Source organism: Atractosteus spatula, chromosome 1, assembly GCF_055471065.1.
Source record: "Atractosteus spatula isolate fAtrSpa1 chromosome 1, fAtrSpa1.hap1, whole genome shotgun sequence".
Lineage (NCBI taxonomy): Eukaryota > Metazoa > Chordata > Actinopteri > Semionotiformes > Lepisosteidae > Atractosteus > Atractosteus spatula.
The window spans coordinates 39,615,989-39,642,319 of NC_142706.1; the positions used below are offsets into that span (position 1 = coordinate 39,615,989).

Sequence of the window (26,331 nt, forward strand, 5' to 3'; positions counted from 1 at the left end):
GCAAGTACAACTGCAGTTCTTTTTGGGTTAGCCCCTACCAACTATGCTTACTGACATTCTGTACTGGCCACTCAATGCCATTAACATTCTTATTCTTAAGACTTTGGCCCTGTATAATGGGTCATTTTCCTGTTGAAATGCTAATGTTCTTCCCAGTTTTAGGTCTTTATGAGATTGAAACAGGTTTTCTTCTGCTTTGGTCAATTCATTTTCCATCAGTGTTGACAAGCTTCTCAGTTCCTGATGCGAAGCAGCCCCATAACGTAATACTGTCACCACCATGCTTGACGCAGGGGATGGTGTTGACTGTGTATTGCAGTTGGGTTTGCATTATATGCACTGCTTTGCAATTGTTCTGTATATTTGTGGTGTCCCTTAGGTGCATTGTTGGAAATCCCATGTGAGATTGGAAATGTAAATTATTAGATCCATACAAAGCCCGTTTGTGGACTGGCTGGGATATTGTTGACCCATAGACATTTTCTCTGATCTCAGCTCTTTCAAAGTCACTGTTGGCCTCTGAAATCCATAACCATTTTTTTCCTTTTCCAGTTTGGAGGTACAGCATGATCTACGCAGTGTCTGGGTGCCTCCTACTTCTTAATGATCAACTTCACGATCCTCAAAGAGATATTAAGGGTCTTTGATATGTTTTTATACCTATCTCCCAATCTTTTACTTTACACACATTTATTCCTGAGTTCTTTAGAAAGATACTCGGTTTTATGGTCCATTCACTACCTGACCAAGGAACCTTACAGAGACAGGTGTATTATTCGAAAATCATGTGAACTGCTATTATTACATACACACTGAGATTACTAAACTATTTGTGTGTCTCGTTAAGGTTATTAACTTAGGTTTGCCACAGCTAGTGTTGGCATATTTCTGCAATCATAACTTTACCATTTTTCTTTCATTTATCTGTTTTTATTTCCTTTTTTTGCTTTAGTTTTTGGAGCAGATTGTATAAGAGAATTTCCCCTTCAAAGTGTCATGATTGTAAGCTTTAAAACAAAGCTAAACTGAGCAAGGGTCTGAATACATTTACAAGGCACTAGGTCTATCATTGTATAATGCCAACCAAGCCTAATGTATAGAAGGGGTGAGAGGCAACCCTTTCCCTTCTTTAAATATGTAATATTTATATGTAATTTATATGTAATTTTAACTAGAGATGTTTTTCAGCACTGTCAAAAAAGATATTTTACTAGCCCTTTCACCAGTACTTGACACCAGGATAGTTCATACTTTTTTAAGTATGACTGGTTTCCCATCCAGGGTGTGTCCTCCCTTGTGCCTGTTGCTTGCCAGGATAGACTCTGGCTCCACCATGACCCTCAGTTGTTAGAAACTTGTTAGAAAATGGATGGATTAATCTCTTTATGCTCACTTAGGGAGAGCTGCCTAGATATATACTGATAAAACACCTTGTAAAAAATAAGAATCTTTACTTGTTGCTGGATCCAAACAGTTTTTCTTCTTTTTTGTTGTAATAGTGTTTTTTAGAGATTTTTTTTTGTTAAAAGAATTGTACATTACATTTACAGGAGAAAAGATCATTTTTGTAAAGCTAACGATAATAGCTGGACTCACAAAAAGGGTTAGCAGTGTGCCTATGAGGTGATGTCATTTTTACCACAAAACTGCATCTTCCTTCAGCTTTGTCATACAGTGAATTGGTCATGTTTGTGATATTCCCACTCTGTGCTGCACAGCAAGATACACATTTTACTCCACAAAACAGAATAACTAATGTACAATTTCGAAACTAGAAATGTTTTTTTGTCTAAACTGATAGTTATGTAACCATCATGGGTTACAAGCCATCCCTTGTGTGAATCGTTAAATTCAAGAACAGTTCTCCAAGTAGTCAATCATGTTAATTACTGGGAAGCAAAATGAGCAATTTTAAAGCTTGAGTCTATCATAGCATTACAGCAAATAAAATTCAATTGGCTGAAGCACCCACTGAAATAGCTTTGTTTAAATAAAGCACAGGGAAGCTATTTTGTACAAACGGCAGTGTTTTATTTCATAATTACAAATGTCAGATATGGTACAACAACCAGTGATAGAACTTGTACAAGAAATACACTTACTGCAGTGGTTGAAAGACAAGACTGTACAACTACAAAATCGGTCACCTTGCATTAATAAAGGCGGCATCCAATATTTCTGATATGTTGGCACTGTAATATAATTTACAAACAAGAAACCTGAAGATTACTACCGATACATGCTTGATTAGTAAAACATTTTAAAACAGGCATTAAAATGCACTTTGTGCAGACATTCAAACTGTTAAAAGTATTTCCTTACCAGCAAAATTCTGGGAAACTGAATACGGTTAGATTAGTCCCTCTGATAAAGGTTTTTTTTAGAAAAAAGGTTTGATAATTGGTACATGGTTAAAGGCCAAAGTCTGTCTTCATTAAAAATGTCCCATTTAAAATAGTGGAATGAGCCATCACAGACTCTCCTTCAATTCTTGGTTTGACGTTATTGGTAACATCTGCAACACTTCTATTTTGATGCCCTGTTAAAAAAGCCCATAATGCAACAAAACTATCATTTGATTCCCGCTGTTCTTCAGGGGAGCCCAAACGTTTCTACATAACCCTTGCTTTGACACTGGGTTTCTCAATGATTAAGAATTGACGCTTTTAGCAGCTTACCACAGTACATTTTCTTTGTCTGGAGTCTGACCATACTTTTTCTTGCCCTGTCTTCCCAGTCTGTCTAGAATGCTTTGCATTCTGTACCTGTGCTTTACCAATTGTTTTTTATAAATCACCATACTTTACTCCTCTTTTACTATGGTATGCCACAATAAAGATTGAGAAGGGAGAAGCATAGAGCTGCATGAAAAAGTACAAAAAGTTTTATGACATTTTGCTTGACTAAGACGGAAACACGAAAAGTAACCAAAAGCTACTTATGATCGTAAAACAATTGCAAATTAGGATTACGACATCACAAAAAGGGTGTTCACATGACAGTTGTCTGTCAGACTGGGTGTTGATAAGAAAGTACTGTGCCCCAGTTCAACTTTGGGCTCCCCCATAAAGGAGAACATTCAATAATTACCATACAATGCTCTTTTTAAAAACACAGTTACTCACAATGTTGGACAAGTCTTAAATCCGTAAAGCTCTAAGCAACAAGTGTGTTAGATTAAAGTTTCAATTCTTGTTTTCTTCTGTATTCTAACATTACTGACCAACATATAGTGTAGTAGTCTTAATTATCACAGAAAATATGTTGAAACCTTTTTTACCATTCTATTTTCTTTCAGTACTGTTCAGGACACTAGATTTTCTGCTCTATAATAATTTTTAGGTAAGCAAAATAATACCAAAAATGCTACAGAAATACAGCTATATGGGCAAAGAAATTTTTACTATTTTTAATGTGCCCCTGGCTTTTTGTCTATGAACCTGTTAGTCAGAATGTTCATCTTATTGAGGATATTGTTACAAATAAGCTATGTCCAGCCTTGGAGTCTGGACCCCATGAACACAAACTGCAAGTTCAATTTTAAGAAATAATAAAATAAAAAAAAATACTGAAACCAGGCACAATACTGCCCCCCATAAAAATAAACACAAATTCAGTTCCAGTATCGCCACAACCACAGAATCAATAACGTTTTATATTCAATACATTTCCAAATCACTGTTGTAAGAGGAGTAAAGGGGAAGGATTTGGAAAATTCATTGGTGATAACAAGTATAATCAACTTGTTCCAAATTAAATTGCAGTAATAGCCCATAATGTCTTGCAAACGTTAACACTGAAATAAATGAATCAATGAGGCTTTATTTTGCCACTCCAGTGAATGAGTAAATAGAATAAGATTGTGGTTTCTTGTACAGCTACTCCAGAATCAACATAATGCATGAAAAAAAGAGACAGCTACTAAAAGCGTGTAAACATGGCTTCTATCATGTAAAGAAAGATTGTCACCAATTTTCACAGCATTAAAATGATTAACAAACTATATCCGTTGGCTAAAGGAGTAAGCTAAAAGGTGTCTGTAGCTAATTTATGGAAAACTGAATTCCATCATTTGGTCAGTTCAGCAAAAACCACACACGTTAGCCAAGTAATGTTCTAATGCAAGAACTTCAATCACACTTTCAACACTGTCATTCATTTTGAAGAAAATTTTATGACACTGAAAAGTGCCAGTAAAAGTTAATTCTTCAAACGGAAATGTCATGTTTAAAAAATGCACGGCAGAAACACACACTTACAGAATACTTGTTGGTGGAGGCAAAAATGCTTCTGGACAATAAAAAGAACTGATCGTATAATAATATACTGTTATATACCGAATCCTGACCACAAGCCTTGCAATCAAAACTACCAGCTCTGCAAACTTTTTGTTTGAAATTCCTCTTCCCCCCCGAGGAGGATTAGTTTTACATAGGCAGAAGTCCAGATGAAAACAAAAAGAGAGAACTCTTCAACTGAAGAAACAACACAAAATATTAAGGATGTAAAGCAGTTTATGACATTAAAAAAGAGGATTTATTGGACTCTCTTGTACTAAGAAATAAAGATTTCAACAAAGGCATTCTTCCTTTAATGCAGGCAACAGCCCAAAAGCTACCCGAGTGATACACGCTGTTTACAAGCCTAGTTGGGTTCTTAAACAAAGGAAACTGCATTTGTAAGATTGGTTATATATATATATATTTTACAGACACATTTAGGAAATACAAATTTACTACAAAATTATAGCCAGACATATGTAATGAAGAGGTAACACCCTGTTCCATTTTCAAATGGAATCACGTTGGGGCCTCCTGAGTGGCTCAATATTTAAGCCTCTTGCCAGGAGCAGCCCCACGGCATGGAGCTTGGGTCATGTCACTAGCAGACAGTGACTGAGATTCCCCAGGCGATGTTGCACAACTGAAAGAATACCAGCGAGGGGAGGCTGCGAGTTTTCTGGGGACAGGACATTCTTGAGTCTCGGCCAACATAGCGACCCAAGAGGCCTACTGGACGACTGTGGTGAGGGACGTCTCTCTCCTCCAGTCAGTGCTCACCTTCCAGTAAGGGGGCTGTGTTATCTGTGGCTTCTTAAAAAAAATGATCCTCATACGGCAAAGGTTGTGCTGAAAGAGCCCTTTTCTATCTAGTCAAAATAAGAGTAATTATCTGTGTTTTAAAAGCAGAGGAGATGTCGAGTATAGTCTGGTTTACTGTACAACAGGTGGTAGTAAGATCATTATCAACTTTTAATTAATAACAATTGCTTACAATTATATAGCGCTTTTCTGGACAATCCACTCAAAGCGCTTTAGGGTAATGGGGACTCTCCTCCACCACCACCAATGTGCAGCATCCACCTGGATGATGGGACTGCAGCCATAGTGTGTCAGTACGCTCACCACACACCAGCTATCAGTGGGGAGGAGAGCAGAGTAATGAAACCAATTCATAGATGGGGATTATTAGGAGGCCATGATTAGTAAAGGCCAATGGGAAATTTGGCTAGGATGCGGGGTTATACCCCTAATCTTTTCGAGAAACGCCCTGGGATTCTTTTGCTTCCAGAATGTATTTTAGTTTGAAATTTAACAAGCAAATGAACTGTATGAAAATGAACACAAAAGAACATTAATAATGCCACGTTCCTTCTAGACCAGTGCAAAACAGGACAGCAGCAATGGTGATGGATAGCTTGGGTGGCAAACCTCTGATCTATTACTGAAGACCTACATTTTTTTATTCTGTATTGTTAATATACACTCATGAAGAAATACAGACTGCATTAAAAACCCATGAGGAAGCTGCATAATTTTCACCTCCTTCAGCCTTCACATGACTTGGCCTAGTTCATAAAAAATAAAACGAAGAATGGATAAAGACACTCATTCATTTTCTATGACAAGTATGTATAGAGTGTTGTGAAAACTCAGATATCTTCAAGGTCAATCCCCCTTTATTTTATATTCTTTAAGGCACGGGTACACCAAGGTAACTCATTGACAGTGACATGGAAATTGCTAGGCACCATGAAATCCCTAAAGTTTTCCCAGTCTCCAGGCAAGAGTTTGGAATGTTATTCATTGGCTTGAGACCACTGCATGCATATAGTATATGATAGCCGATTTATATAATTTGTAGGGTTAGGAAGATGTAGTCTTCTGTTGTCTGTGTCATTCAAACACATACATGACAAGCATGAATCTCCCTAGAATATTTCTATCATGCATTGTGAAAGTCACTCAATGGTAGAAAAAATGTACAAGACTTAATAACTATCTTATTACTAAAACAGCAAATGTTGACAAATGGCCTTGTAGGTCCAGGATAATGTCTGAGTCATTGTTACAGATTTTAATAATGGTTATGGGCCAAGAATGGAATGTTTCCATATTGTAACAGTAGTCTTTCTGTTACTTCAACTAACTGGTAAGGTGTGCCAGTTCAATTGACGATATAAGCCTTTACCATGCCAAAGCTGAAGCAACTGCAGTACAAAATCTTTTTTAAGCAGCTGGGCTATTTTAAATCACAAAAGACGGACCATTCTGACACAGCTTTAAAAAGCATAAGGTACCCTCATCCACTTTCTCAAGCCATAAAATGACAATTGTGTTTTTATACGTACCTTACAGATTTCTTACATAGGATGAAAGACCTTTTCAGAAAGAGGTTCTACAGCTCAAGAAAAAAAAAGATGTGCTAATACTATAAGTTGGCCAAAAAAAAAGAATAAAAACATTAGACATGGAACCCTATGCTATATTAAAAATAAAAAGTAACACTAGTACAGATACCAATAACTGTGCTTCTTTAAAAAAATCTTTAAATACATATTTTCATATTCATTCAAAGAAAAAATATGTATGCATTCAAGTGGTACTTATATGGCTTTTTGTACAATACAACCTTTAGTGAAAATATACATCTAGACATAATTCAAGTACAAATGTACAAAATTTTTAAACTCATACATTTTTCTTTCATTATAATACACTTTTAATACAATTCATAAATACAGTAAAACATTCATTTTGTTAAGATTGCGATGTTTTGGCTGTCAGAGTGGTTTAAATTCTGTACGGCTCCTCTTCGTCATCGCTGTAGCCACTCTTAAAACAAACCTAAGCAAAGGAAAACAAATTATTCCAAACACTCTAGGAAAAGCAGACGCAGGCTGAAAATAATTCAAAACTAAGACTAAACCTAATCGCATATTACCAACTTGAAGGTTGTCTTCTATTTGTTACTACACATTAGACATCATCAACTACTGATTTTGAAATCGAGGCAAATGTTTTGATAAAAATCAGTTTTAGGCCATAACTGTATCTTAGCATTGTAATGTATCGTAAACATCAAACCTTATTAAGACCTAAAGTAAGTTTATTTAAAGTTTAAGTCGGGCTTGGTGTTCAGAACACTAGTTTTTAGGCCCCTAGTTTTTAAGAGAATATGGAATTGTTACACTGGTCTTACTGTAGCATTTCCATGGACTTGAACAACACATGAACGTGGTCAAGAACAACACTCAATTGCTTTCTCTTCATTTTCTTTGGCCAACAGAAACAGGTCTGAGCAGGTCTGTTGAAAGGTTAAGTGGGGCTCAAAGAAGCTTATCTACACATTCTGCTGCCTTTGCAAAATGAGATTCTTTGTGTGATGGTAGAGTCAGGAAAATGGGAGGGAAGAAGTGTATATAGAGTATACTGTACATGTGTATAAAACACCCATCTTTCTCTTTGATTAACTCACAGATGTTAAACAGTGAACTGGGTTTTCTGAATTTGGGTAAAATAGTGGGACAAATTATTCAGGAAATGAATCCACCGTACTGTTGTAATTAACAAAACAAATTTTCTGATCAGTGAAATATAACGATTTATTATTTTTCACAATCAATGTCTGTCATACTGTACAAACTTATGCCAAATTTCTACTTGGCCGTAAGTGTGAAATAAACAGGAGCTCCTCATCCAATACAGCAACTACCATGGTTTAAATTTGGGAAAATTGGAGAGGAAATCTCTGTGCAGCAAACACTGTTTTATCAAAACACTAAACACAGAAAAGTGGTGTCAAGTGCTAAGACCAAAATCTCTAAAATTATCATTGGCAAAGACGCAGGAGGCATTCAGATGAATAACACAAAACAGACAGCATTGGAGCGAATGTTGTTGCCCCTTTGGATATTTGGCAGGGAGAGACTCTAGGGCTGGGATTACAGTCAGTATCAGAGGGGAGTTGAAAGTAACTGGGGGTGGAAGTACACGTTGCCTGGTAACAGGGGACATAAACTGGCAGGCTAAAGGCAGTGAGCAGTACGGCACTCACACCAGAATTCCCCAACAGCCAAAGAGAAACACTTAGTCTGAATTGGGAAATACCGCATTTTCCACAAAGTTAATCAGATTGTTTCAAGAGTGGTTCTCACACTGGTGTGTTTTTTTAAGTACCAGTAACCTCACACTGCAATATTGCCCACTTGTCATTTTGTACTATGTCTTAGCAAAAGCCATGCGTAGAAACTTTGTGTTTTGTTTGACTATGTCTGCCTTTGGCTTAAGGCAGTGGTTCTCAAACTGTGGTACGCGTACCGGCAGTGGTACGTGGAGTGCCGCCAGGTGGTACACCAAATGACCCTGGAACTGTGTAGTGTGCACTGAAAAATCGGGACGGGTTTTCATATCTTGTATTTTAATACGTGTCGAATACGCAGCCTACGTACTACGATACAGTGCGCGCTAATACTTCAGTGGACACAAGAGATACTCTGTAATTCTATACCACTCTATAGGAATGCGTGCTACGGATGCAAGTGACCAATTGTATTTAAAAAAAGCTACTGTATCTCCAGCAAATAGGGAGAAAGGAGAATGTGCGTGATTTTGGAACAATGCCAACATTGTAAACACAGGAATGCATAGAAATACGTGCTACGAACGCAGGTAATCTTGTGAGCACAGGAAAGCGTGATAACAGAAAAATATTTAAGAACTGTTCTAATTTGAGAAAAATACACCGAGCGTCTCTGTGTTTCGCTCCCATGCGCATGAAATAAAAACTTTAAATAAATACGGAAATAAAAACGGAAACGTGGAAAAATGCAAGCTTGCGTATTGCTAAAGCAGGTAAGCTACACTATTTTTGAAGAACCTTATTTACCGTTGGCAAAAGAGCTGACACGTATTATGTGTAGAGAAAAAGCTGCTAAACAGCTCGACCTGCTGCCCCCCTCCCCCTGAAAGACACAGTCATTCATAGAATTATTGAAATAAAGGATTATATCAAAAGTACACTGATAGAGCGCGTTAAGATGAGCAGATGTTTTTCACTGCAATTAGATGAGTCTGTAGTCGATTTGGCCAATTTGCTCGTTTACGTTAGATACGAGTTTGAGGGTATGTCCCATGAAGACTTTCTGTTCTGTAAACCGCTACCAACAGGAACTACAGGAGAGCACATATTTCAGCTTCTGAATGAATTTATCGAAGAGAATGGCCTCGACTTGATAAAATGCGTCTGAGTTTGTACAGACGGTGCTAGAGCAATGACAAGCCGACATAACGGTGTAGTTGCACGAATTAGAGAGGTTGCTCCAGAAATTAATGTACGCATTACAACATCCACCGCGAGACCTTTGCCGTCAAGAAAATGCCCGACGATTTAATATCTGTTAGACTCTGTTGTGAATTGTATCAATGCTCGAAAAATTAATTCACATCTCCTTTGCTCAACTAAACAGGCTCACCCCTCTCACTGAAATGGTGCTTTTTTATTAGTTGTTGTTAATGTTTTTTTTTCTGTAAAACACTTTGAGAAGCCACCTTTAAAGGCGCTATATCAAATAAAGTTTATTATTATAATATTTATTATATGTATGTGTGAGTATGTGCACGTACACTCATGTTGATCATTGAGAATTTCTGGGGTTCCTATGAGATGATGACTTGTAGGTGGTACTTGGATGTTCTGGTTGGATTAGGGGTGGTACTTGGTCCAAAAAGTTTGAGAACCACTGGCTTAAGGTATAAGATAAGCCTTTAGGAACAAAATATTTTCTCGTTGGTGTAATTCATTTAAGAGAGACTCTGACTTTAAATACTGTACTAGTGGAATAACATTCTTTCCCAAAAAGTATTTACAAAACAAGGCACTGCATGTAGCTAATAGAGAGGGCCTAATACCCCAAAAAATTGGTAAACTTTTGTAAACCTGAAGTTATAAAACTAACAAACAAACTAATAATAACTCTACCCACTCTAAACTACTCCTCAGGTGGATATTCTTACCTCTTAGAAGTCATGTAGTTCTACAACACAGGATTTCATATAGGCCACTGAAATTAACAGGAGATGATGCTTGCCATTCCTCTAAGCACTGGTAGTATTATAGATTACTGACAGCTCAAGATGTCCTGGCTTACCTCTCTACTGAAGAGTCTGTAAAAGAAACCTCTCTTTGGCGGCGGATTCGGCCTATTTACATCTAAATCCGAACACAGTGTCCCATCTGCCTCATACACATTGATTTCTTTGAAGCATTCCATCTCGATCATCTGAAACGGAAAAACCCAACTGAATGAAAAAGACGCAAAGACGGATCCGCTCCCTTGTAAAAGGATTTCAAAACAATGGGTTATCTGTGGCTTTCGGAAACAGCGACATTCCAGGTATATGCATTTTGTATTTACCTTTGTCTCAGCTACAACATATCATAAGAGCAGAAACTAATGTATTTTTCCTTAACAAAGAGTATGTTTCCGCTGCTGAATGATTTTCTTTTGATCGGAGACTTGAGTGACTGTACTGGCAGGTTTGATATTCCACCATCCAAATCTAGCCTCTTTACTCTAACTTGCAAGATTTCTACACTGCTAGAAATCATTTTCACTTAACCCTGTATTTCCATGTAACATTCCATTTTTCTTATATACTCTGGCCGATTTAGTTCCCATCTTGTGTAATGCATCCAAATTAGCAGAAAAAAGAATTCTATAACAGCGATGCTCTGTGGGAAATTAAATTGGGAAGAGCATTTAAAACTGAGAACACAAGACACATCTTCACCCAAAGGGCTGTGGGAGTATGGAACAAGCTACTCAGCCATGTTAAAGCTGAGAGCCAGGCTTGTTTCAAATCACAGCTAACACTGTGATTAGACCCATAACCTTTGTCTAATAGTACAGCTGTTAACACAAGGGGCATGTTTTGTGTTTGCCTTTAAGCTGTATTACCTCATTCTGCCAGGGGATGGAAACGCTGCCTGTAACAAACTTGTGATAGAAATCATCATCTGTAGGATCCAGATTAACTCCTTTAACTGTGGAGAACTGTTCAATATCCAGGACATCTTTGCAATAGACTGCTCGAGGCTGTGGGAGGGAAAGGACAAAACAAAATCAGCAAACAGGTTTCAATTGCCACTCATTGTGAATCACAGATGTGCTGTATCCCAACGGCTATAGCTGCCAGGTCAAGGAGCCAACATTCTAACCACTTCAATGAGAACCTGCTCTGAGCCAGAGCTACTCCATCCAGTCACAGGGAAGAGAGAGCCATCTGCTGGCTGGTTGTGCAGACTACAGGACTAACTATGCCACGACTTAGACATGATTTTAATCCCAAAGATAATGTAGCTCCCGTACAACTAAAGGTTCACAAGTACAAGCACAAGATTATTCACTCATACAAGACAGTGCTCCACACAAGCCTTCAGGAAGACAAACACTAAATTTCTTAGTTTAGTCACAGATGGTTGTTATAATAATTTGCTTAAGGGTAAATAGATCAGTCATACTGTATTTCCACTGGCAACTCTTGATGGACTGTAATGAAAAGTCAAAAGCAAAAAAATGAATTTACAAAGCTGTGCACTGACTTCTCTGTAGCAATCTAGTGTCTTCCTAATGTGCCAGACCCCCACCTCCCACCTCCTGAAAAAAAAACATTTTTCTACTCACATCAGGAATAAAAGGAGGATCCAACATGTTGGCTTCTAGTCGCTTGAAGTTGATGTTTTTAAATATGCGATGCTGCTTCACTTCTGCCCCTCCTCCTCCCTGACAACCCAGTCTTTCTTTGGGGTCTTTAGAAAGCAGCTGTGAAAATGGAAAAGTTTAGATTGGACATTATAAAACTCTCAGTTCAGAAGTCACGAGTTTCTGCTCAATAGGCCTTTAATTCAGTACCTTTGGCCTTCAGCTTGGTAAAACAACAGGCTTTATACTGCAAAGGGCCTAAATACACAGAAAACCTGATGACATCCTTTGCCATTTTTTTTGTGTACACTATGTTAAGATTTCAAAAATGTGAATATGTTTTTTTTTCCTACTCTGGATTGAACATTCATCCACCCTGGGTTGGGTATTTCTTGAATTACAGTGCTTTGCAAAAGTATTCAGAACATTGTACAGATTTCACATTTTGTTGCTTTTATGCTTCATAACACTTTGAAGTAGCAATTTATATTTGCTACATACACAACCTATGCCACACATTCAAAGCAAAAAAAGTACATATTTTAAAATTCACAAAAATATGAATCAGACACTACTGAAAGGGTCTGAATACTTTTGCGAGGCACTAAATTTTGGATTGTCGCAATCTACTTGCAATCATCTATACTTAAATGTATAACAGTGATCTTTCATAAAAATGGTATTAAGAGCATGGAAAAGGTCAAAATAGTTTACATCACCTGCTTGTTTGATCTCTTCTGTATTTGTTGTTACACCTAACATAAACAGAAGTTGTAACAAAGAGCCTGTACTGAGATATGATTTAAAATATTGTTGCTACCTGCTGACCTTACTATTTTTTCTTTGTGCAATGATCCTTATAAAGATCTGTCAAATACAAATCTCAAGATAAGGATTGGACTTCTAAGTTTCAATGGGTAGAACGTTTCACTGATCTTAAAGAGAGCAATTTCATTATCTAACCGCTCCGTCCAAATTAGGGTTGCGGGGGAAGCTGGATCCTATCCCAGCAAGCAACGGGGTCAAGGCAGGGTATCTTCTGGACCAGCCGCCAGTCCATGCACAAACTCACGTCAGGACCAGTTTTCCCAGAAGCCAATTAACCTACCAGCATGTCTTTGGAATGTGTGTGGAAACTGGAGATGAATATGGTGAGGACATACAACCTCCACACAGATAGCACCCCAGGGCCAGAATTGACCCCAGGACCCCAGCACTGCCAGGCAACAATGCTAACTACTGACTGTGCCACAGTGCCACCCTTGACATTTAACTAAAATGTGAAAAAACAAGCTGATCTCTGATTCTACCCAAAGTGCATCAGTGCAAACATCTATACTTCAGAGGGCCTGGCCCTAGTAAGGGGTTACTTACTGTAGTTTCTGGAATTAAACTGCACCCATTACCATTACTGGCACACTGGCACACAATGTAAGGAGAAAAGTGATTAAGAAGAGGGCACCCAGGGAGCTACTGGCATCCCCGTGCTAAGCTACGGTCCCAGTAAACTTCAGTGCTAAAGAAAGAGGCCTGCAGCGCTGCACAGGGACCAGAAGGAAGGAGGCTAGCCGAGGCCAAGCTGTAGCGAGTCAGATGTGCCAACAGTGAGGCAGTGTATCACACACTGTGGCAACGTGGGTAAAACTCTGCAGCGCCCTGCCAGCGCGGACGTGTGCCCTCACCGCTCTGCAGATGTCCTTGGCCTCCTCTGAGAACTTCTCTGAATACTCCTCCGGGTCCTCGCGCACCCGCCGGTCCACCTCCTCCCGCTTGACCCGTTCCTTGCGCCGGCGGAACGGAGACTGGCCCTGGATCATCTCGAAAATCAGGCAGCCCAGCCCCCACCAGTCCGGACTGAACGTGTAGCTCTCGTTCTGGATCACCTCGGGAGCTGACGGGCAGGAAAAAAAGTTGGGGGGGGGGGGGGCATTCCATGAAAACGGACCCCACAAATGGAGGGAATTGTTTAAGACTCACGGAAGGATTAAATTACAAAGGAGGGGTCTGAGGCTCTAGGGAATGTTACTATTTCGCAGATACTGAAGTTTGTGTTTTCACAAACACAGATATTATCTCCTTTGCCATGTCCCCACACTCAATCCAAAGACAAGAATGGCCAGCTGCTGCCCGGTGATGTCTCATAATCCTCAGTGCACACCAGCACATTCCAGACCGGATTGCTTGTGGCCACTAGGTGGCAGTGTACTATACAATGAAATCCTTTAGGAACAATACCCCAATTTAAAGCTAAACTACAGACAGGGTAAAGTGGGTGTATTCTGTACATTTGGACTGTGACATCAGTTCGTTGTCTTTTTCAGTTCCTGAAAAGAAAGTTCAAAGCCTGCTGTGTATTTGCATGTTGTGTTCAAGTCAGCTATACCTATGAGATAAATACTTTTGTGTGTCCTAATACTAATACTATAATTAACACTCCATGTGGACAGTTACTTGTTGTATGAGCTATATAAACAACACAACACAGACCAGATACCAGAATGTGGAGCATGAAAATATTTAACCCGAAGAGCACTTGTCTGTGTTATTGGGCAGTGGTTAATATTAACATGTGTGCCCAGTGAACTTATTCCAGAGGTGCTGGACTGGATTTGGACCTGGCAAACAGCAGGCCTGAGCACAGCCTACACCTATACTCTGGAATGACACTGGAGTAACACCTGTCACCTCAGGACAAAAATGACTGTGTTGTGTTGAAAGCTTCAGAGATTATATTGATGTTGTTCAAGTTGAAACAATGGATCAAACACACACCTGAAGTTTTTATCTGTAGAAAGCTAATCTCAATGCAGTGAGTTTATCATTAATCCGAAGACATCAGTTCCTTAACTTGGCATCGGTTGCCATCTACTGTACATCATGATGTTAACCCAAACCCCAGTGGGCCTTTCTTCTCTGGTCTCTAACCCATACTTGACTCCACAAACAGGGCAGAATGGCACCAGAGCCACTACTGACAGAGAGAGTGCTGATATGGGGTGTCCAGCTTCTTTCCTCAAGAGTAGCAGGGCTCATATCCCAAGAAGAGCCAGTTATAAAGCAGCCAAATAAACCCATTCTTGGCAGGTGGGAGGAAACGAGAATACTCAGAGAAAACCTTGTGCAAGCAAAAGTTGTGGTTGTGGTTTCCAGACTGAAATGCTGCCTAGGCCCAGAATCAAACAGGAAGCTATGAGGCAGCAGCCAACACCACCTGCCAACCTTTCTCCATTTTACACACCCTTTATTAACACCGACTGGAACACAGAACCAGGATTTATCTGAATTGAGCACCCTTGTCCAGTATCTTTGGGGTTGTCCTTGATATGGAAAACGCTGGAAAACACTGATTAACAGTGAGAACATTTCTGGGTGCTTACACTGTGTACCAACAGGTCTAAATCACCTGACGTAATTAGACTCATGGGTGCTCTGGAATCATCCACCATATTTGTGAAGGTGAAATCAATGTTTAACTAGTCTCTGCTGAGTTGTTCAACCAAGTCTAGGCTACCCGCAGGCTTTTCCAGTCAGCAGACAATGCTGTTGTTGTCTGGTGATGGTCACTGGGTAGCCTACTTGCGAATTTCATGTATCCACACTCCCAGCACTCCCAGAACTCGTTCGTGCCTGGTACGCATTCACACAGTGTCCCTCCTTGTACAGATTCAAAAGCACATTTACTTCTTTTGTCATTCCAAACTTGGATGATAACGAGCAAAAATCAGATCTCTCTAAAAGCGCTAATATTTTCTAAACAGTGGCGGCTCTGGTGGTTCAGTGTTTGAGGTGCATGTCAGGTGCTTATTCTTACCATGCAGTACAGGGGTATAAGCGCAAACATGAACTTTTAGCTCATGATTTCAGTGTGGATGTGTTTAAAATAAATGATCAGAGATGCCAAATTTAAAAACAAGAATTGTTTTCAAAATGTATTGCTGCTTTAGATATGATGGCTACTGCATGTTTAAAATAAATTATTTCAGAAACCTGCTGCACAGTCTTAAATGCATAATACAATACATAATTTAACATTACCGTTTAATCTGTAATCTGAGATTTCTAAAGGTTTACTCTCTCAGGTCAACTCAAAAGCTAGCACAACATCTTCCCTCTTGCAAACACTTTCTTTCCAGTCCATATGAGCATAAATATACATGCCTGCCATCCTCAGACCTAATAGAACCAAAATGTGATTAACAGTCACAGATCTTCAAATGAATATTTTACTTACCCATATAACCTACAGTCCCCACCCTCCCTCGTATCGTCTCTCCTTCTGGGATTTGGACGGCTAAACCCAGGTCTGAAATACGGATATGTCCTATGGAAAAAAACAGGGACTGAGAATTAAGCTTTCACTGGAAAACAGTTTACACTTAACTAAAAAAAGAACAGAAAAACTATCACATCAGGACTCACTGTACAGCTGAATACATTTAAAGCAATCCTACAAAATGTAGTGAATCAGACACTTCAAACGAAATTAAGTTATTTCAAGTGATTATGTAAAGGCCTGTGGGATCTGATATTTAAATTCCAGTCAATTTTCTTTACATACAGTATATACAGTACATACTCAAAGTATGAGCTTGTAAGATAATATCTCTTCTTAGATCAGGACAACTACATTTCAGCTGCATTTTATCTTTACATTTCCTGCTTATTCTGTTCTTTAAACTCTTTTAAGTGTCCCAAATCTTTTTTTCAGGAGTTCTGGCATTAATAAGTTCTGCTACAGCTTTATCTTTTGGGTAACCATCATTATGTGTGAACAATGCTGTTGCATTTCAGTACAATATTTAGCACCAAGATCTGAAGACGTGGGAATGCATAAACTACAACTGACTGAAAGTGAAACTGTATATCCCTCTATCCATCCATTTTCTAACTGCTTTTCCAGTTCAGGGTCACAGGGGAGCAGGAGTCTATCCCGGCAAGCAATGGGAGCAAGGCTGGAGAGCACCAGTCCATCACAGGACACACACAGACACAAACACACATTCACACCTACAGTAGGGTCGGTTTTCACAGAAGCCAATTAACGTATCAGTATGTATTTTTTTTCCACTGTGGAAGGAAACTGGAGGACCCAGAGGAAAGAAATTGTATATAAAACTAAAAACTGAAATTGCTCCAAAAACCATGTAAAAGTTTTCTTTCAGCTTCTGGCTTACAACTGTCCTAGGCATATTTTTAAATAATTTGCAGTGACTTACCACGATCATCTAAAAGAATATTTTCCGGCTTCAAATCCCTGTAGAGACGAAAATGTAAGTGCTCAGGTTAAAAATAATACAATCTGGCCAATGACTGCAAAGCCTAAAGCCATTCCTGAACAAAGCCAAATTAAACTAAGACTGATACTGTGCACAAAGTTTTATTAAAATTAACAATGTCATTTCAGACTTCTTTTCTGTTTTTTCATGTTATTTGAAGACTGGCAGGGCTTTTTTCATAACCTTCTCACATTGGGTAAATTCTCCCCATGTCATGATTTATTTTAAATTTGCATATCCCAATAAGAAAGTTCATTGTTTTTTTTTCCTGAAACTAAATTTTGAAAAAAATGTTTTTTCATTCTTGACAATTTTTCAAAGGAATTTACATTTACTAAAATCTTTTTATTTAGTGCAAAAACTGAAAACTTTCCTGGAAGAAGAAGTATCATTCAAGGATGTCGCAGTACATTTTAATGTAATAAGAATAAACTGCACCTTTACAGTTATCACATTCATTTTTTTATAGCCTGCATACCTGATTTGAGACATTCAGCTTAGACTCAAGACATCTACTCCAATTCTTTTAAATCAGAAAAAGTGAGGAAAGGCGCGTTTTGTGCACAAAGCCTTTCATTTCCTATCTAAAGTACTCCAGCTCATCAAAAAGCAAATCAATTTAATGACTGTAAAGTGACTGTACAGTGCCAGTATTAACAAGGTTATCCACTGGGTGTGCTGTTGAGCCACATGATATCATTCAGTTCATGACAGAAAATAAGATTAGGTAGGTAGTTCTAATGTTTTGCTAAACAAAGTGTACTGAGATTCTTATTGTTCATTTATCAATTGAAGAAGACTGAGATTAAAGCGTAATTTGTTTAAAAGTCAACTTTGTTTTGGTCACTAGGCTTTGAGGGAAGTGACTCAAACAGCCCATCTTCAGAACATCTGAATAGAAATTAATTTTTAAATTTTCATTTTAAAATTGAAACAAAGCACCAAAACAAAAAACAAAAAACAAAACAAAATAACTCCGGATTCGGAGTATATTTTGATTCATGGGTGATATCAGGGGTGGAAACGGCCAAAGAACCTTTCATACAGAACAATTTTACCACTGCTTCATCAAGATAATCAGCAGTTTAGAATTTGCAAGCCAGAAAAAGTTTTGATTGACAACGAATGGCAAACAGAAAAATAGCAAATGATTCACGTGATTTTTTATTAGCTTTGTCATTTTTTTCTTTCCCCTTTATTATTAAAGAAGTTAGCAGTTAGCTATAACACAAAGCCTAAAATCTCATATATTCAAATATGTTCTACTGAACTAATAAAAATAATACTCTAATAATATTAATATTGTACTAATGTATCTATACATTCATTTGGCAAACTAGATAAGACTTATCTTTCATTGCAGTTTTGCTTTTATGAGCTGTAGGTTCTTGAACAGCAGAGGCACATTTTTGCATTCAGGCCAAGTTAAAACAACATTAATGGCTTTCCTTCTAAGCTTTATCAGCACAGACACAGAAAACAATTACATAAAAATCAAAATGGATCAAACCTTTTGAATGTCACAATTATACAGTATAAAATACTAATATTTACAGTGCTGTGCACTTGTAAGATACAAATCAATAGATCTTATGAATGACTTGTGTTTTCTATTATTATAACAACTTTAAAAAACTACTAAAACACATTACTTTTTGTGAGAAAGAAACAGTCGTCAATTCACTCTGATGAGAATTTTCCAAAATCTTCAAAATTCACGACCACTCAAGGTGAACTTTATGTGAGCAAATGAGCATATGAAATACAGTAATCCCCTGCTATATGTGAATTTACCTTACGCGTTTTTGAGTATCAGCACAGAATTAGTTGTATATCGTTTCGCCTTGCACGAACCTGAACTTTGGAGTATTTGCAAGGTCGAGAAGCAGCCCTGAGCTGCGATGTGTGCTGGTGTGAGATTTCTTTTCTCAAGAGGAGGAGAGAGCAGCCACAAGGTTTGATCTTTCTTTCTCAGTCAGCTGTCTTTGCGGGTGGACATGCAATTTATTAATGCAATTTCTATTAATATGGCTCTTTTGCGTATGAGAAAGGGTGAAGAGTCCAGTGTTGCTAAGTGATCTAGATCCTTGATGAGTTTATAAGAAAAAATTAATGTATTTTGATAAATGTGTGTGCAAATGATCACATTATTTCTGTCCTGGAGTCTTTGCACTGGTTTTCTATCAAGTTATGAGTTGACTTCAAATCCTTATGCTTTCTTATAAGGTGCTACATGGCTTGGCACCTCAGTACCTGTCTGAGTTATTATCTTCCTACTCCCCACCTCAAAACCGTCGTTCATCTGACTCCAGTCTGTCCTCCATTCTACGGGAGACAGGGCCTCTGTCTTCTCTTGCTATACCCCAAAGCTCTGGAATTCTATGCCCAAGAATATCAAAGAATCACCTGTCACTTTCCCTGGGTGCTTTCAAATCCAGACACAAAAGATTCTTCTTCAGAAAGTCTTTTTTTTTAAATTGATGACTGTGTTTGCCCTTTTGCATCTTCTACTGCATTCTAAACCTTTGTTTTTAATTGTACTTAATTCTGTTACCTCTTCTCCTTGTTTGTTTTCTTAACGTAAAGTATTTTATGAAGCTACTTTTAAAGGGACTAAATAAAATGAAGATTATTATTACTATTAAGTTACATGAAGGACTAGGTAACAGATTTGTTGTTAGTTTATTTTAAATTAATCTACAAATCATACAATAAAGAAAAGTGAGGAAGGTAGTAGAAAGCACAAAAGAATTTGTTCTTTTGGAGCAACAATATCGCTCATACATGCCAAGTGTCCTGATCTACAGTACATGGGTGCCATCACAGCAATAAATATAAGGATTACGTCAGGAACTGTATAACTAAGAATTTCCTAAATATATTATGTTCTTCTTTACTCTGATGTTACAAATTTACTTTCTTATAGGTGAAAATAATGTTTGAGAATTTTTAACATTTTGAGTCATGACTTAAGTTGCCCTAACCCTATTTCCCCATTAGGTCTTAAATTTACCAGCTGCAAGGGATGACTGTTGAAGCTAATGCATCACCTTACAATAACAAAATTTGTTTTCATTGGAAAATGTGTTCCTTATCCTCAGCATCATTTATTCCTCACTACACAGCCATAAAGCTGAAAGGCCACTTCTTGCAACTGCAGCGTGAACATTTATTAGGATCAATCGTTAAAAATCAGCTAAATAGTGTTTCTAAAACATTTGCGCAGCAGTGTACTGTCTGTATGCACACATACACCAACATCCATATATAGCTTGACAAGAAGCAGAAGACTGACCACTGCAATCGCTGAGAAAAGAGGGCTCCATACCTGTACACTATCCGTTCTCGGTGAAGGTCCTCCAGCCCACAGCAGATCTCAGCCGCATAGAAGATGGCCCTCTGTTCATCGAAGCCCGAGTTTCCCATGTTGTAAATATGGAATTTCAAGTCTCCACCATTCATTATCGTTAATACTAAACAAAGGGCATCCTTGGTCTCGTAGGCGTAGGCTAAACTAACCTGAGGAAACGAGAGGGGGAAAAAACAATTGAAGTACTGGAAGTCTTTTCCGTCTATTCATGTCAGCAGTAATATTTCTCTGCTATTTGCTTACTAAACAGCACTATAAGATAACTAAGGGGCGATACTGTCGACATGGGAATAACACTCATCTAAAGAAGTCAAAGTTGTGAGCAACTTGTGAAAGGCTCTGACTCCGACATTAAAACAGTGTTTCCCTGCACACCTCTGGAATTTGAAAGATACGTGCTCTTCATAGTGTGCTGTCTGATCTTAAAGCTAGAGTTCAAAAGCTTTAAAGGCTGACTGCGCTTTGAAGGACTTTTGTTTATGTCAGGTTCGCTGTTAAATTCAGCACCTCTGCACCGTACACTGCTGTGCTTTTGCTAATCGACTGTGTTTCTCACAGGCACTTGCCATAGTTCCTGAGGTTAGCAGCGAGTGTGGGGCTCTGTGCACTCAGTCTGATTAGAACTCCGGAGGAGAGATAAGTCAAACCTAACTGCACAGGACTGAGGAGTTGCACACAGGGATGGATCTCCCAGGGGTTTTATTCATGTTCCTTTACTTCCATTGTTGCCCTTTTCTGGGAATTTATCTTGTTTCAATCACTTTTAATGTGATTTCATTTTTTCAGTGGCTCAAACTGGTGTGATTTTAACTTATTTAATTATGAAGTACTTAAAGTCCATATTAAACACAAGAAATACAAAATGTCCAGACTGTTTCTCCAGGTAAACTGTCTCTGTCAATTCACATTCCTATAATGGTAGCACATGTGTTTTTTTCTTCCAGAGCCTTGTTTAAATGTTTGAATAATGAACTTCAGCTCCATATGACTTCAATGTACCTTCTATAGGAAGAAGGCTGGGTTGTGAACAATAATCAACTAAGATTAACTAAAATGCAGTTTGCTTAGAGGTAGATTTACAAGACAGCAGAATTTAAGTACTGGCACCTCTTGCCCAAATTCAACCACAATCTTCACTATCCCTTGTTAAATGAGACAGATTTCAATAACTTTTGAAAGAATATTATCGATCAGTCAGCATAATTTAATAAGCAATATTTGCTTATTAACCTGTGGAGAGGGATCCATACTGCTGCAATTTTAAGTTTGCTTGGAAGGGTCTGTAATTGTACAAGAATGCACACGTTGCTTCAAGTAAGCATAATAATGGGGGTCTGTGTAAATTATTATTTCCAACTAGCTTTGTAGATATTAGACGAAACATACAGTACAGAACGTAGATCTACTTTTTTGTAACCAATTGTTTTGTTCAGCACAGTTTCAGGCTGTGTACTGTTGATTCTTTGGTTAATTTAAAATTGGTGGTTTTAAATTAGAATGGCTAAGAGGAAAACTACTACTCTTATTACATTAATGTTTTTATGCAGGATGTTTGGGTAAAAAATGACTGTCCATCTCTACAGCTTATACATCCAGTAGCTAGCTTTTATCTTTTGTCATGAGCTTTTGTCATTATGATTTTATCCCTTTACTAATAATCCACTTCTGCATCCTAATTAAGAGCCATCTACTAATTTCAAATTCGACTTTTTAGTTTTCTATCTCCGTTTCTTTAATTAACGAAAGAGATTAAAATGAATCTTGCTATTAGCCAGCACTGCAAACTTGCCGTTTTAAGCTGGAAAGGAAATAAGACAGAAATGCCCGTTAGGATCAACACCAGCCCGTTAGTTCAAGATTTCTTTTACTTGTGAACTGCGGTGCAATTGCTTTCACACTCCGGGACTTCAAAGAGGAGTCTCTCCAGAGTCCCCTTAATCAAGCCGAGGTCACCTTTTCAAGTAAAGCCTGGTTTGCTTATTCTGTGCACGCTCTGATCCAAAACAAACATTTCTGACATTTCACACCTGCCAAACTGATCCATATCTGGGTGCCAACTGAACTCTGATCCAAGTAATCCTCTCCATATGAACTATGCGGTATAAAAGCCTTCTTCAGTGTCTGTGTCTGTAAATGTGTAATATTATAGGCCTGTTTCACTTTCCTTATATAGTCTATACAGCAACTGCTTCATACAGAGTTACCAACTTCATGCTTGTGTCTAGAAAATGCTGTCAGGGAAGGCAGTTGGTCTGCCCCAAAGTGAACCAACTGCTACCAACCTAGCTAGCTCGACTGGTACTGTGGCCATTCAATGTCTCATTCTTATTGCACAGGCCAGCAGCCACCCGATGAAGAGCTAGCTAAAGTGCATAAGGCTGACTCGTCTGTCTTTCTTGAGCTGAACTCTATTTAGGGTACCACAGATCGCAAAATATTTCAGACCTGCCCGGGACCTTAGTGTTCTTTCCTTGTTTCTTGATTTTTCTATTAAGCCACATGTGCTTCTTTAAATTTGCCCTTCAAGTATTAAGTCTATTTTGTGGTTTATGTTAGTTAAAAGCAACAAAAAATTACAAGTTTGCTCCTTTTACATTGGGTTAATAAAAACCAATGTCTCTAACGGAGAGTAAAAATGTCTTTGAAATTTCCCAACTGGGTTTTATCTGGAAGAGATAAAGGTTTTTCTTGCGCCATCCAAATTAAATAGCCTTACAAATCTGGAGTGCTACCTTCTGTTTAACTTCAGAGAAAGCTACAATAAATGGGTCCTAATACTATCTCAAAATATCTTACTTAAAAACAGACATCAAATTAAACAGACTCCAAAAAAGGAGCTTCAAAAATAATTATGTTTAGATTTTCATACCGAATTTATCTTACACAGTAGAAAAACATTCCAGATAATCTCTTCGTTTTCTGCGGACTATTACATAAAATACTTTTAAAGGTCAATAGACTGGAGTACTACTTGGCCAGTCTGCCAAACTACAGTGTACAGTATATTCTATGACATTCTAAGGAATCCAATCTGCTTTCAGCAAAATGGAGGTACACTCCTGCATACATTTTCTAAGGATAAAAGAGTGCTGTGAATTAATGCACATAAGACCCAGAGGTTGCAGTCAAGAAAACGCCCACAATATCATCATAGCAGAGAGTCATGATTGTCTTCACCACTCATCCCAGTGAAAAAATCTGTAAACTGACTTTTTTTTTAAGTTAACAAGCAGGGGCGTAATGGATCATTTCTGGTAGAAGAAGAATAAAACAACTGTACAACGGCAGCTGACTCCCAGTGAAAAGCAAAAGGTCGACCAATGAAAACGAAAGGGACTGTAGTTGGAAAAGAACTTAAAAAAATAACAATAGCAAGAGAGATCCAAACAATTATCTACGCCCATACGAGCCCAGTAATCCAAATCATGGACGTGCAAAGCAATGATGTGTGTCCCTAACTCTTTCAGAGCCTAAAACAGGACTCGTTAAATTCAAGGGCATTTGAATTGGGCAACAGAAGCGGCATTCTTTGGAGGGACCTTACTTTCCATACACGTTTTTAATGCTATGATTGCTCATTAGAATTCCTCACTTGATAGGAATGTACGAAATGAGGTAATTTTGCAAAGAATGGGAGTCAGGACAGTGAAAAGCTTCCTTTCGCTCATTTGCATTTGCCTATAACTGCAGTAGATTCTGTATTGAGAAATGAGAGATGCGGGATGGATGTGTACAAAGACACTGTTTAATCTTGTGGCACATACTGTTCTGGACCAGACTGCCGTGTTCACTACAATGAGCCCGGTGGAGTCTGTTCTGGGAGATTTTGCTGAAGGGGATGGATAACAATTGAGGAATAAATGAGGTAGGACCAGCCAAATTGCCCATGTTTTGGGATCTTTTTAACTTGAATGGGTTCTGATTATAAAGCAAAAAAGCATTTCCAAAATATAAAGAAAACGTCAACAGTACAGTACATGTCTGAGTTAAAGCTATTTTCTGAAACTGCTGAAAACCTATGCCAGTCATCACTGGAAAAGTTTTTGTGTTTAATTTTTTAACCTCCCACCCCTACTCAACTGACACAAATTCAAATGTGGGAAATGTAGTATTGCTTTCTGAAGTGTTGCTAAGGAGTGCCAAGGATCACAGCCTTACAGCAACATTGTTTTCCGACCTCCTGGTGAGTATATTTTATACATATCATCTGATAAGATTTTATAACAGAACATTAACAGACTGATTTCTTTTTCTCACCATAATCTCTCGGGCTAATTTTCTTAGCAAAAAAACAAAACAAACACATATAACACGACCAAGTGGATGTTAACAACTGATGTGCAAAACAAATGTTAACACAGTCACATTGCTTCAGAAAATCTTCAAAATGTGAAGTTATTTTTTTTTCAAATTTGGAAACGGTGATACTTTTTTCTTATTATACTCACTCAACTTGGAATGGCCATATCTTGATTAATTTAGCTTGCCATTACAAGTCCTGTACCAGCCCAAGGGGATCAATGGCTGTGAAGGCACTCCACCAACATGTCAATCTTTACACTATATTACAGGACAGTACTGACGGAGAAACAAAATGTCCCCAACAGCCAACACTAAAAGCTCACATTCACATACAGTGCCTTTGAAAGTATTCACCCCCCTTCCACTGAAGTCCCATTGTGCTGAATCACAAAAAAAATGTATAGAATTCTAAAGGTAAAATGAGTTTAAAATAAGAATAGAATAGAAAAGAGAAAAATCAAAAAGTAAAATATATTATTTGCACAAGTCTTTAACCCCTTTGCCAAGGTTCATTTGCAAAAATTACTTTTAACAAGTCTCAGTTACTTGACTGACCTCTCTGTACAATAATAGTTCACATGATTTCAGGCTACATACAACTATCAAGCAAAGATTCAATCATGAAGACCAAGGAGTTTTATACAATCCACGTATTTTAGTTTTGGATTTTTCTTTCCTGTTTTTGATGACATTCAGATTCTTTCACTCATGAAAATGTTCAGTTTGAGCATCCAGGTTTTGAGAATAAACATTCATTTTAATAAAATGTCTTCATCTGCAGTTCAACAACATGGGACACATGGAACGGTGAATACTTTTGGAAGGCATTACAAGCCCAGGAGTGTGTAGCAGCACAACAATCTTAGAATAACCTGTCCAGCTCAAGCCTAGCCAAATTCAGCAAAGCTCAGTCAATTTTGTACTGTTGTCATTAGACACGAGTCATAGCTGTCAAACAACAAAAGCTCAAACTAGAACAGAGAATCAGCCCAACAGTCAATTTCTATTCTAACTGAAGAATTCAGCTTACCCAAATTGTTGCATCATGGGACTGTGTGGGCTTAATTTGTAAGACAGACATACACAAAGGATGTTCAAAAGACTGAAAGTGAGCCAAAAGATAGGAACATTTGACAGGGATGAGAAAAGTATCCATTTTAATTTAAAAAGAAATAAGAATGTATGAGAATGTATGAGAATAAGAAGCTTAATAATGACAGTGATAACTCATCTTTAAAATGTTTTCTTGTAAAAAAATTATAATACCTTGTAATGGCCATCAATGCAGGCCAGTCAATTTTTATTTAAAGCATGGAGAAAGAGAAGGACACCACACACATTCCTCCAAAACATGCGCCTTTGTCAAACCATCCACTCTCACACCGTGATTAAAGCTCACA

General features: G+C 38.1%; 1 protein-coding gene across 1 annotated transcript in view; it reads right to left on the reverse strand.

The window, feature by feature from the left end:
• Nucleotides 1-2,009: 2,009 nt before the first annotated feature.
• The window catches only part of grk4 (G protein-coupled receptor kinase 4), a 101,766-nt gene continuing 77,444 nt past the window's right edge, over nt 2,010-26,331 (reverse strand). The window contains exons 9-16 of the mRNA XM_088911219.1: nt 20,588-20,778; nt 17,200-17,237; nt 16,215-16,304; nt 13,666-13,874; nt 11,966-12,103; nt 11,240-11,377; nt 10,430-10,561; nt 2,010-7,127 (exon numbers count right to left, since the gene is read on the reverse strand). Coding sequence (XP_088767345.1) covers nt 7,074-7,127; nt 10,430-10,561; nt 11,240-11,377; nt 11,966-12,103; nt 13,666-13,874; nt 16,215-16,304; nt 17,200-17,237; nt 20,588-20,778 — 990 coding nt within the window. The 3' untranslated portion in view covers nt 2,010-7,073. The remainder of the gene's footprint in view (nt 7,128-10,429; nt 10,562-11,239; nt 11,378-11,965; nt 12,104-13,665; nt 13,875-16,214; nt 16,305-17,199; nt 17,238-20,587; nt 20,779-26,331) is intronic.